General features: G+C 49.3%; 1 protein-coding gene across 1 annotated transcript in view; it reads right to left on the reverse strand.

The window, feature by feature from the left end:
• Window positions 1-12,622, reverse strand: part of LOC116830057 (rho GTPase-activating protein 39-like) — a 126,822-nt gene that overhangs the window by 39,951 nt on the left and 74,249 nt on the right. Inside the window, exon 3 of the mRNA XM_032789248.2 lies at window positions 4,257-5,571. Within this exon, the coding sequence (XP_032645139.1) occupies window positions 4,257-5,571 (1,315 nt within the window). The remainder of the gene's footprint in view (window positions 1-4,256; window positions 5,572-12,622) is intronic.

The raw sequence follows: 12,622 nt of genomic DNA on the forward strand, positions 1-12,622 counted from the left end.
TAATCAGCGCAGAGTAGAGCGGAAGAATTACTTCTTGTGTCTTGCTTACAACACTCCTGCTAATACATCCCACAAAGATGTTCACTTTTTTGCAACAGTGTTATACTGTTGACTCATATTTTGTTTGTGCTCCACTATGACCCCCAGATCCGTTTCCACAGTACTCCTTCCTAGACAGACATTTCCCATTTTGTATGTGTGCAACTGATTGTCCCTTCCTAAATGAGATATTTTGCATTCGTCCTCATTGAATTTCATCCTATTTACTTCAGACTATTTCTCCAGTTCAGTTCAGATCATTTTGAATTTTAATCCTAGCCTCCAAAAACACTTGCCAACCCTCCCAGCTTGGTATCGTCCGCAAACTTGATAAGTGTACTCTCTATGCCATTATCTAAATCATTGATGAAGATATTGAACAGAATCGCACTCAGAACCAGTCCCTGTGGAACCTCATTCGTTATGCCCTGCCAGCATGACTGTGAACCACAGATAACTACTCTCTGGGAATGGTTTTCCAACTAGTTTTGCACCCACCTTATACTAGTTCCATCTAGGTTGCTAACCCTCATTTGTTTATGAGAAGGTCATGTGAGACAGGATCAAAAGCTTTAGTAAAGTCAAGATATACCATGTCTACTGCTTCTCCCCTATCCACAAAACTTGTTACATTGTCAAAGAAAGCTATCAGGTTGGTTTGACGGGATTTGTTTTTCACAAATCCATGTTGACTGTTACTTATCACCTTATTATCTTCTAGCTCTTTGAAAACTGATTTCTTAATTATTTGCTCCATTATCTTTCCCAGAAGTTAAGCTAACTGGTCTGTAATTTCCTGGGTTGTCCTTATTTCCCTTTTTATAGATGGGCACTATATTTGCCCTTTTCCAGTCTTCTGCAATCTCTTTGCAAAAATAACTGCTAATGGCTCAGGTATCTCCTCAGTCAGCTCCTTGAGTATTCTAGGATGCATTTCATCAGGCCCTGGCAACTTGAAGACATCTAACTTGTCTAAGTAATTTTTAGCTTGTTCTTTCCCTATTTTAGCCTCTTCTAATCCTACCTCATTTTCCCTGGCATTCACTATGTTACACATACAATCACCACCAACCTTCTTGGTGAAAACTGAAACAAAGAAGTCATTAAGCACCTCTGCCATTTCCACATTTTCTGTTGTTATTTCTCCCACAAGTAACAGGCCTACCCTGTCCTTGGTCTTTATAGATGTTTATAGATCAAACAGGTCTATAACCTGTAGATAGGGTGTTATAGATCAAAACCAACACCTCAAAGTCTACCTGGACGCTGAAAGGTGACTAGTGCGGGGCCGCGTACTCTCTATAGCCGCCCCATCTACCAAGATGACAGCTACCCTCTGTACCAGTTCTAGCTTCTGGGCCAGTTTAAGATGTGGCCTCATGTGGCTCGCGTTGCGTTCGTCTGATACTGAAGTGCAAAAGCATGGATGAAGTTAGAGAGGCACATCTAAAACACAAGGCCATACCTTTGCAGCCAGAGGCCCATGGAATCTGTCCACCTTGTTGGTGATTAGCAATTGCTCTCTACATCCCTTTGGGATCTCTCAGATAGGAAAGAACCTTATAGCCGCCCCACCAACTCCACCTAAAGTTCAGATGAGCCAGCCACACCTTATGATCAAGGGTATAGAAGGTAGCTGGCAGATCTAATAATACTAGCATGGACACATGGTCATTGTCTGCGGTTAGGAGGCAAACACAGAAGAGCACAACAAGAGCAGTCTCTAAACCAAATCAGGTACGAGCAGCGACATACTGAGAGATTTGTCTTGCCACAACCTTCTCAATAATCCAAAAAGAGGAGGTGCAACTCGGGCTAGTCTGTCAATATGGGATGGTTTCTTGAGCCACAGATGAATCCAGGCCTTCTCCAAGGCTGCTGGTATCCTGCCCTTCTTAATGGAAGCAAACAAGGACCCGTCCTTCCCTGGCTGGCCTTCCCCAGTCAGAAAGGACATGATTCTAAAACAGACTGTGGCTCAAAATCCTCCAACAACTCCAGAACCTCAGTGAGTAACACTGGGCAAAACTCACCAAGCAGATCCTGCCTCTGTCCCCCTAAGATCCTGCTCCACAAAGCACATTTTTAAAGGCCCTCCTCTTTTTTTTTTGCATCACAAAGAAGGAAAAAAAGCCACATGCATTTTTTTCTTTACAATTACCTATAAATTTAGGAGCACTTTAAATTTCAACCCCAGAGCTAGTCAGAACAGGATACACACTGAGATTAAGTTGGTTGTTTTCTTGCTAGCAAACGATGCTGAATTTACGTGTGTTGGACTCCTGCCTGGGCCTACCCTCTCCTATCCTAAACATATGGCTCTATGGGGGTGATAGATTAGCATGCGTCCTCCTCACTTGCTCAGCACCTTCTGCGGGCAGGATAATTTCTCCTGATTTTCTTCTTTTGTTTTTTTTTAAAATCCTTGATAGCATCTGTTCCTCCAGCTACTGTCCCATCTCCCTTCTCCCAGCATCTCTAAGCCCACCGAACACACTGTCCACAACCATTATCCGGAGCTCCTCTCCTCCAATGTCATCCTAGACCCTCTCCAATCGTCCTGTAACCCCTGTACCCTGCTGCAATGGCTCTCACCAAAACCTCTAATGACCTCTTCCTGGCCAATGCTGAGAACTAATGCTCCATCCTCATCCTCCTGGACCTGTCCACTGCCTTCGACTGGGCTTTTCTTCTTGAAAGCTTGGCATCCTTCAGCTTCCATTGCTTCATCCTCTCCTGCTTCTACTGCTACCGCTCTAGTTAATGCTTCAGAGGATCCCTCTCCTCCCTCTGCCAACTCTCTGTGGGGTTCCACAAGACTCTGTCCTTTGTCCCCTTTTCCATTCCTTCCACACCTCATCTCTGGGCAATTTAATTCACAAACATAAATTCAGCTATCGTCTGTATGGTGATGACTCTCACATCTACCTCTACTCCAGGCTGTTTTCCTTCTGTCCTAGACTTCAGCCTGCCTTTCTGACATCTCCTGGGAGTCCAGACATCAGCTTAAGGTCACCATGACCAAAAGAGAGCTTTTAATCTTCTTGTCAAGCCCCTCCCCCATCCCTCTTGTCCATTACCAAGGACAACCCCACCATCCATGCTGTCACACAAGCCCTATCACCTGGGCATCATCTTTGACTCAGCTTTCTCTCTAGACCATCATACGCAGGCTCATCTCCTGGCTGGCTTTCACAAATCACATCTCATCCTACTTACACCCATTCAGAATGCTGCTCCAAAGAGTGTTTTCCTGGCTCCTCCTGTTTGGCCATGTCAGCCCTCTTTGCACTCCTCTCCTGGCTCCCTCTTCTCCATCACATCCAAAACAAACACCTTCATGTTCAGAGCTCTTCAGACAGTCCCCACCTGACCTAGCATCTTTTAGACATGCTCAAAATGTCGGCTCTGAACTCCATTCTGCCAGTAACATCAGACTCCTTCTCCCACTTCTCACGCATCCGACGAAGTGGGTATTCACCCACGAAACTTCATGCTCCAATACATCTGTTAGTCTACAAGGTGCCACAGGACTCTTTGCTGCTTTTACAGATCCAGACTAACACAGCTACCCCTCTGATACTTCTCCCACTTGTTACATTCAAACAAGCACCTTCCTGCTTCCTCTGCTGCTGCCCCTGTAAGCACGCTCCAAGCCAGCTCACTGTCCTCCTCCAAATCCCTCCTATGCCATGCAGCCTACAAAAAACATGACAACAGTTAGGCAGCTGAAGGGCTGAGATGCTGCCTATTATGCTGACCAATACCAAATTGTTGTTTCCTTGTGCTTCCCAGTATGTATCCACCTGTTCTCTTATGTCTTAGCTTGTCTCCTCCTTGGGGCAGGGACTCTTTTTTGTTCTGGGTTTGTACAGCATCTACCACAATGGGTCCTGGTCCATGACACCACAATACAAACAAGTAAATAAGGTCAAGCAACCACATTCAGAGCTACATACTTGGTGCATGGGACCCAAACTCTGCTTTCCCTTCCATAATTCCCACCTATCGCATCAGGCACCTGGTCTGAAATATGATCCTCCACTGACAAAACTGCAAGATTCTGCAATCTGTTGTTTCTTCCCCAAGACTATATAGCGCCTGCACATAAAACTCTTCTGTACAGTAAGTAATCCAGACCCAGCAGTACATGGCATGGTGCATTTGGGTTAGAACTAGCAGCAAGTGATTCAACTGAAATAATCATTGGTACATACCTGAGAGGATGTTCGTGCTGCATCTGATGAAGCCAAACTTGTCTGGCTCGTCACATTCTTCTCTAAAGAGTCCATTTTCTCATAGGTCCTCTTGGACCTCACTACGTCCTGTTGTGTAGCTGGGTCATTCGAGAAGCTCCCCCTCCTCTCCAGTCCCTGTCTGTGCAAGGACCTGTTACTAGAGGTCACGTCGTCCCTTGAGCGCTGGATGACACCTTTCTTCAAATGGTCTGACTGAAACCTAACTTTACTGCTCCCTGTTGAGGTGGCATTTTCCAGTATGTCGGCATCTAGGCTTGCTTTGCTTCCCCTGAAGGGTGCTGATTTCCCCACCACGGCACGCATCTCCGCAATCAACTTATCGTTCAAAGCACTGAGTTCACTGCTGCTGCCCACTGAACCAGGTCTTCCCTGACCTGCCATTTGTCTCCTTCCTTTCCTCTTTCGTAAGCTTGGAGAAGGGCCTGTTGAGTAGCCAGAATCCTGTTGACTTACAACAGTAGGGTACTCTTGAGCCTGTGGGCTGTTCTGTCGACTGTGGTGAGCCTCCATATTCTTGAGAACATTGGCTTCCAAGACCCTCCAGGACTGCTTGAAGCTGTCCTTTGAAGAAAGCAGACCAGGCTGCGGTTTAGCAGGGCTATCAGCTACCAGCCCAGGGCAGTGAAGAGGTTTGGATGACTGGTCAACATTGACCATGTGTTTAATATACTCCCTTCCAGCAGGGCTGTATTCTGTGGCGGAAGGGTTTCGCACATGGTTTTTTCCAGCTTGTTGCTGTTGCATACTTGGGTGCTGCAATAATTTGGTTGGCTGGTGCTGCTTTTTGAAGCTGTTGCTTGGAGATATTTGTGGATACGTCCCATTCGCATTTACACTCTCGGTGTCCATATCTACAGGAGGTTCATCATAAATTGGGGAATCTAATGATGGCTCATCATATATAGGTGCTGGAGAGGCATATTTGGGAGATGCAGGCTGTGGTGTCCCTGTTTCGCTCCTTGGTGGAATGTGACAAGGAGGGCCATTCCTTAGCACTAAACAAAACCCACCATTCTCTGTCTTTTTAATCTGCATAGACGGTTTGGTTTCCACTGGAGAGGCTGGCTTTGCAGCAGCTGGGGTCTGGGCTGTGGACTCAGGCTGGGCATATGGGACTGGATTTGGAAGCACAGATTTCTGGCTGTTGGCTTCTGCAGTAGTCTGTGGCTGCACTGAACTGTTCGATGAATCCTGCACTTGTCTTAAACTGTTAACTTTAACCAGCATGGCCGCTTTAGTACCTGGCAAAGGCTGCCAGCGGGTAGGAGTGTCCCTGGACGGAGAGAAACACAAACATAGGGAATTATTTAGGAAAAGAAGAAAACAAAAATGCAATTCAGAACTCAGGTCTAGTGGGGGATGGGTGACCTGGCCTCAGCTTTTACCCAGACGTCAAATTGAATCTCCAAGGTCTTGCACATAAACTCTGCACCCCTCTGGGGCTGTTTCCTGGGCATTCAACTTCTAAAAACAGGAAATACAATATTTACACATGAGAAAAATGTCTAATTCATCACATGACTCTGTTCAGCCATTTGAGTCAGGTTCTTTCTACTTGTTACCTCTTCAGAGGTCTGAGACAATGCTAACCCATTAGAGCACACATTCAAATCTGGCAGCCAATCCTGACTGGCTGGCTAGAGGTGAATAAGAGATCTGCCGGACCGCTCCACCACTTGCAATGTTACATGGAAAAGCAGCCAAATGCTTATGCTTCAGAAACTTCTGCCTTCATAGTGATGGTTCCAGCTGAAAGCATTCGGTGCCAGACAATCTCTGGGGCAAACCCCGGAAGTCAGTGGAGCGACACCAGGGATGACTGAATGTGGCTCACAGAATGCACGTTGCACCCTAACAATGTAACCAACCGCTAAGGAGAAAATCCTTCCAAACTCTCCTGTATGCCTCAGTGGCCTTGTGGGGAACCCCCTCACCCAGCCCTCAGATTAGCTCCTCTTCCCACTGTGCTCTGGCATTTTTAAAACAGCCCTGTCTCCTTCCCTTGGGACACGCCCAGAGCCCTGTGACCTTAGCCGTGTGCTTGGGAATAGCTTGTAGATCCCCCCAGGAGTGCCAATCCCAGAGGCACTGTTTCACACTGCAATAACAGCCTAGACTCAGGTGGGAATCCAGTTTCGAGGCAGGAAAGTCTAACCACTGCACAGTCTTGACAGAATTGGCCTGGCTTGTGAAAAGGAAACCCAAGTCTACATCTGCACAGCACCACACAGGCCAGGAAAGGCAGGTGTCAGGCATGTGCTGAGAGAGCCAGAGACATGCTACTGTTCTTGTTCACTATTACATGTGGGGCACATGATGCAGTGCCACAGAAGGAGCACCAGGAGCTCACAGCATATGGCACAGCACCTACAACCAAGAAACCAGAGCAGGGATGCAGCTCCCCAGCAGAGATCCCCTGGGACCAGCAGGTGTGTACTTCCACCCACAATGGCCCCATATGGAAACCAACCTCCCGTGTATGAAGTTCTTACTCAGACACCTCTCCCCAGGGTCTGTGCACTAGAAATAGCTGCACACACCTCTAGCAGGAAGAGGAGGAAGCTCTGACTGCGGGAGGAGGCATCTGTCCTAACAGAGGAAGGCGGCAGGGGGCGGCCTCCCAGGGAAGCAGGAAAGCCTGTCCTTTACCCAGCTGAATTGCTGTATTTAGTACTTAGAGATATGGGAGACACAAGAGACATTCCTTGAAAGGGTAGTGGACAAACCTCTGCCCTGCAGTCTCACTCACTCAGGACAGACTCCTCCTTTACCATGCACCCCCAGCAGCCCTCTGCCATCTGACTCATTTGAGACACAACTCCCAAATCCAACCTCGTTTGCAGTCTTGTGGCATTGTCTAGAGATGTTCCCACCTCTTGGAATGGTTCCACTGCCCCCTCCATTTCCTCTGGGCCTAGTGTGTCTGCCCAGTGCCACCCTTCCCCCTGCAGGATCGCCTGTTTGCCCAGTCCCCTCTCTCTCAGGATGCTGTGTCTGCCCATGTCCCCCCAACCCCCGATGCCTTTCTGCCCCGCCCAGGATGCAGTGTCTACTCAGTGTCACCCCACAGGATGGCCAGATTGCTCTTCCAAGCCCCACATGACAGCGATTTACCATCTCTCTCTTGGAACAGTCCTTCCTTTAATTGGACCCACATGATGTTGTGATTCCTGCCTCTCATCATGAGGCCCCAACAGGAGGTCTGAGGCTGACAGGAGACTGCCTGTATGCAGCACCAGACTGATTCCCAGGGCGCAAAGGTCGCCTGCAGAACGTTAGCAGAGTCCAGAGCGCACTGGCAGAGGGCCTGGCTCCAGCTCAGTGACAGACGCGTCACACGTCAGTGCGCGCTTGGGGGAGGAGACACACTCTGGGAGCACACTGGAAGGTTTGGGTTTAGCCCTGCTGCAATGATGCTGTCAGCTGGTCGCTCTCATACAGACAGCACCCAGGCCTGGGCTCTAAGGATCTCTCCATTTACAACCTCTCACCCCAGCCTCCAAACCACAATCCATCCCACTAAGCACCAGACCGGCCTTGCCTCTCGAAAACACTCAGCACCGCCCCACACTGATCGGAGAGATCGCTGCTGTGCAGTACCCATGTGAGGCACAACGCTCCTCAACCTGTGTGTACCCAGCCCCTATCAAGCAGGAAACGAGACAGGGAATGGAACGCAGCCTCCCGCAAGGAATCCCCCACCCCCCCAAGGGGAGACAGCCTGGGAATCCAGGCCAGGAAGCCAAACCTGGATCCCCTGGACAACAGCCCAGGGCACTAGCCCCGAGCACTGGTCCCCTGGTATATTTGGCTACCTCAGCTCCTCTCTGACAACACACTCTAACCCCCAGCCGGGGCGCCAGGTGTGGCCAGTGCTCTGAACAGTGTGTGTCTGTGCTCTGTCCACAGGACCATGGCTGCATTAGCTTGACTCTCTGTGCCCACGACTCCTTCCTTACGGGCTAAGTCCCTGCAATGGCTGAAGTGCTGGGCAGAGTGCTGGGTCAGAGGCGAGTGCAGGGCAAGAGAGCTCAGTGAAGGACACAGATGCCATTTCCAACGAACAATCTGCTCCAGCCCGCCCTGGGTCTGGCATCTGCAACTAAATCTGTCGCCCCATGACTGCAATGAGCCAATCCCAACACCCACGCACCCACACTGCGTGCACCCCCACACACCCACACCATGTCTACCGGTTCACTCATACAAACCACGTGTACCCATGCACACCCTGTGCACACACCCTCACCACATGCACACCCATAAACCCTGCATGCACATGCACCAACACACCATGCATACACACTGTGCACACACACTCACAAACATCCCACGTACACGCACCCACACCCACACCACACACACCCAGCCTGCGCACATCCCCCAGCATGCACACTCCCACCCCTGCAACCTGCGAAGGCACACACACTACACATCCCACACACTGCACACACACAGCAACAATACAAAGCTACAGCAAGCTCCCCTGGAAAGCAGTGCCAGCAATGCAGGTGTCCCGAGACAGTGTTCTGCACTGGTGGGAAGAACCAGGGCAGCAACACCTGGGAGGCTTTCAAATTAGCATCTTCCTCCCTCAGAGAGAGCTTTGGTTGGTTTGGTCTTTACCTACAGCTAGGTCAGGAGCAGAGAAGCGACATCAGCCAAGGGACACATTAAAAGCAGCACCAGAAACATTCGCCTGTTGATTCAACCTGCAGCCATGTCAGGTCAGTTCCTGTGTCCTGCGGCCTGGCTGGCCGAAGGCCCAATGAAAGGAGTGTAATGCAGGAGCAACTTTAGCCCATTCTGCTGGCCTGGGGCAATGGGCAAACCTGCCCAGATCAGAAACACCCACACTCACCTTCCTAACAGGAACGCTGCAGGAGAACACCCTGACAGAGACATGCCATGCTTCAGTGCAGCCCCGAGCACTTGGGGAGGAGAACACAACATCTTCCTCCCTCCCAGGATCAAAAGAGCATCTCCCACCTGAACTGGACCCTATCAGCAGTTGCCAGCTGATCACCCCAAAGGAGAGCACAAACTGTGGATATGTGTAATGGGGGAAGCATGAAGCTCCAATCACCACCCAGGCAGAAGGTGATGGCTCTGACATCTGTGCTCCAAGGGAGGGTTCCAGGCCCCCATCCTGGAACTGAGTTCTGAGCTCAGAATGTCTTTATGTACTGTAACAGTCACACTTAAACTGCAATATCAAAACATCTGCTTCCAGGAGTCAAATCTGGTGGCAACAAGCAGTGGAGGCTGCTCAGAACTAGCTTTACCCTCTTCAGCCAGGCCCAGTCTGCTCACACTCACTGCTGTCAGCAGGCACTGAACGCGTCTGCATCGCTTTGTATAACCACTGGCAGCTATCAGCAGGCCCCTGGCATTAGGCAGAACAATGCCATTGCTCCAAAGGCGTGGCTTGTCCGCTGCACGCAGAGCACTTTTCTGAATTTCACTTCCAGAGAAAAGAGACAGATGGAGGGCTGAAAGTTCTGCCCAACTTTGTCCTGCAAGATGGTGGGCTGGAGTGCTCTAGTCATCTCTCAGGGAAATGAGAAATACCTTAGATCTCCTCCCTCTCGATCCATGCCCGGCAACTGGCCTCCTCACTTCAGGAACAGGTTGTTCTGTACAGTGCCAGACAAACTGTCAACATTCAATACTAAATAACAACAACAGGCCCGAACAGCTCACAGGGTTGTTCTGCTGATGGTCTCAGTAGCCCACTGATGGTACTTTTCACCACCTCTGAGATATATGACAAAGTACTCTCCAAAGAGCAGTTATTTGGAAAGGCAAAGCTCCCTGAACTCCACAGGAGCTGGAGAAGAGCACTCGCCCTGCAACCTTTGAACAGCTGCAGCTCAGCTATTGTGTTATCCAGTAAGTAGCAGCTTCTATTCTGTAAGGAACATCGGCCTCACCTTGCCTCCCAGCGAGTCGAGCAGCACCACTTCCTGAAACGAGGGCCTGTGAGAGGCCTGCGTATCAGACTGTGTGCATGTCTGACACAGCAGACCAGACACATTCTGATTCGTTTCTCCAGAGATATTAGAGCTGTGTGTACTCCAGAGGATAATCCTTCGTCCTAGCAGGAAAATGCTGATCATGGGCTTCTGTCCCATCTCCCAGAGCAAGCATTCCGTGTTTGACTCTGCAGACAGAACACTGCTTTTGGACCTTCAGAACACTCCTTCCCCGGTCCTGGGACAAACTCTCCCAGGTGACAGTGAAGGAGCAGAGCCCAGTGCCTGGTTCCCTGCACCTTTTGCATTCACATTAATGAGGATACGGAAGAGGGAAAAGAGAGAGTCTCCAAAGAGAAACTGCTTCCTACCTGTGAGAGGGGTTTTCTGTGTTAGATGGTTACAGGCTCCCACACTTGCTCCACAGTCATCCAGAGGACCAGCCAAGGACCCAGAGGACAGCCTGGGACCCAAGAGTTTGCCTCCTCTTTTCCCCAAGTCATATGTTTATCAGACGACAGGAACAGCTATTTTCTTTTTCTCACTCCTTGACATTCCCCAGGAAATAGCAGTCAGGGTGAGGCTTCTGCTCCGACACAGTTGAGTTACAAGAGAAAGCCAGCTTACAGGTAGGAACCAATTTCCCTATCAGATCCACCAAACCAGAAAGGGAGGAGGGAGTGCAGCACTAATGATATAACAGCGCTAATGGGGTGCACATCGGGGTGAGTGGGTGAATTACAGACTTCACCATGTGCCACTGCGGCACACAAGTCTCATTCTCCCAGTGTAACATCAGAGGTGCCCCTCTCTCTACTCCACAGCAGTGGCTAAAGATATGCAAAGACCAGCCTGAGGCAGAGCATAATCAACCTCTTCCAACCAGCTAAAAAGCCAGGGCCCTGACTGAGTGAAGGTATCTTACACACTCTTCTGCCCCTCTAGCACATACAGCATGTTCCCCAGTAACAGACCGACAGGAACTCTGTCCTCAGAGGCTGAACCCAGGCAGGTGCGATGTGGTGGGATAAGAGAAACAGGCAACGTCATCGTCATTGTCTCATAACAGAGGAAACCCTCTGGGGTGATGGGTTAACCACATCCACTAAAGCCACAAAAGCCAATGAAACTCTCAGCATTTTGGTGTCAAAACTGCTCTCTAGAGAGCTCTGGGCCGCAGATAAGACAATTCTAAAGCTTTGGACACTACAGAACTGCACACCCCCAAAACTAGGAACCGGGGGGGGGGGGGGGGAAACACTGATGCTCTGTTACGAGAAGACATACTGCAGTGAGTTCAAATTGTCTGTGCTCACACACGCAAGGATCCTCTGCCCTGGAGACAGACTGATGGGAAATAGCAGGCAGCCCACCCACAAAAATGGTAGAAGAACAGACAGAAATCTGGTAACTAAAGTTAGTGTGTGGTGAAGATGCTGAATCAACTGATTTTGAGAAGTAGCAAATTAGGATGGTGAGGCAGTTCAAGTGCTTCGGGCTTTTTCCTGCCTATCCTTCCTGAATAAGCTATGCCCAGTATTGCAGATTGACCCCTGCAAGTCTCTGATGCCAGTTACATCTTAGTATAGCTTGTGTACTAAGACTTCCAGTTCTTCCTTATTCCCCATACTCCTTGCCTTTGTGTATAGACACCTAAGATGTTAAGCAGATTCCCCACTGTTTTCCCTCTTGCTGCTCCTATGAACCCATTGTAATTTCCCCCGTCCCCAACATCTAACCCTCTGTTCCAGTCACCTTTTTTATACCTACCTCAGGGCTTTTGACACCTGCCTCTTTGAACCCAGTATCTGTGTTTAAAAGAAGGGGTCCTCACAGCTCACCAAATCAGGGAAATGAGGGTGAAGGGGTACCTATGCAAGTGCTAGCTATGATTGACTGGTATTATAGAGCAGACAGCTAAAACATCAGCAGTAAAAGATGTCATAATAGAAAGCTTCTGTGCTCTCTGATAGCCCCTGCACAGCCACAAATGGTGTCAAAAGAATGTTAGACTGTTTCTTATTCCACGGCTGGGAGAAGCAACAAGGGTGAAACCTGGTTCTGTTAACCAGTGAAAAGGGAACGGAACCAGCTCTCATGTTGTGCAGTCGAATGGAGAGAGGACTAACTGAGGAAAGGAGAGGGAAAGCGAGTCGCTCTGAAAAGGAAAGACAAGGAACTTGTAGGAACTGTGACTAGTGAACAGGTCAGGGTGGGCTCCCACGTGAGACGTGCAACGGCACAGCTGGCCCTTTCAGTAAGATGGAGAACCAGCAAAGGGGGAACTTGCATATGAAGCAGGTACGTTTTGAGAGATAAATGCAAAGGGAATGCGAAAATGCATGTTTG

The sequence above is a fragment of the Chelonoidis abingdonii genome, chromosome 14, assembly GCF_003597395.2.
Source record: "Chelonoidis abingdonii isolate Lonesome George chromosome 14, CheloAbing_2.0, whole genome shotgun sequence".
Lineage (NCBI taxonomy): Eukaryota > Metazoa > Chordata > Testudines > Testudinidae > Chelonoidis > Chelonoidis abingdonii.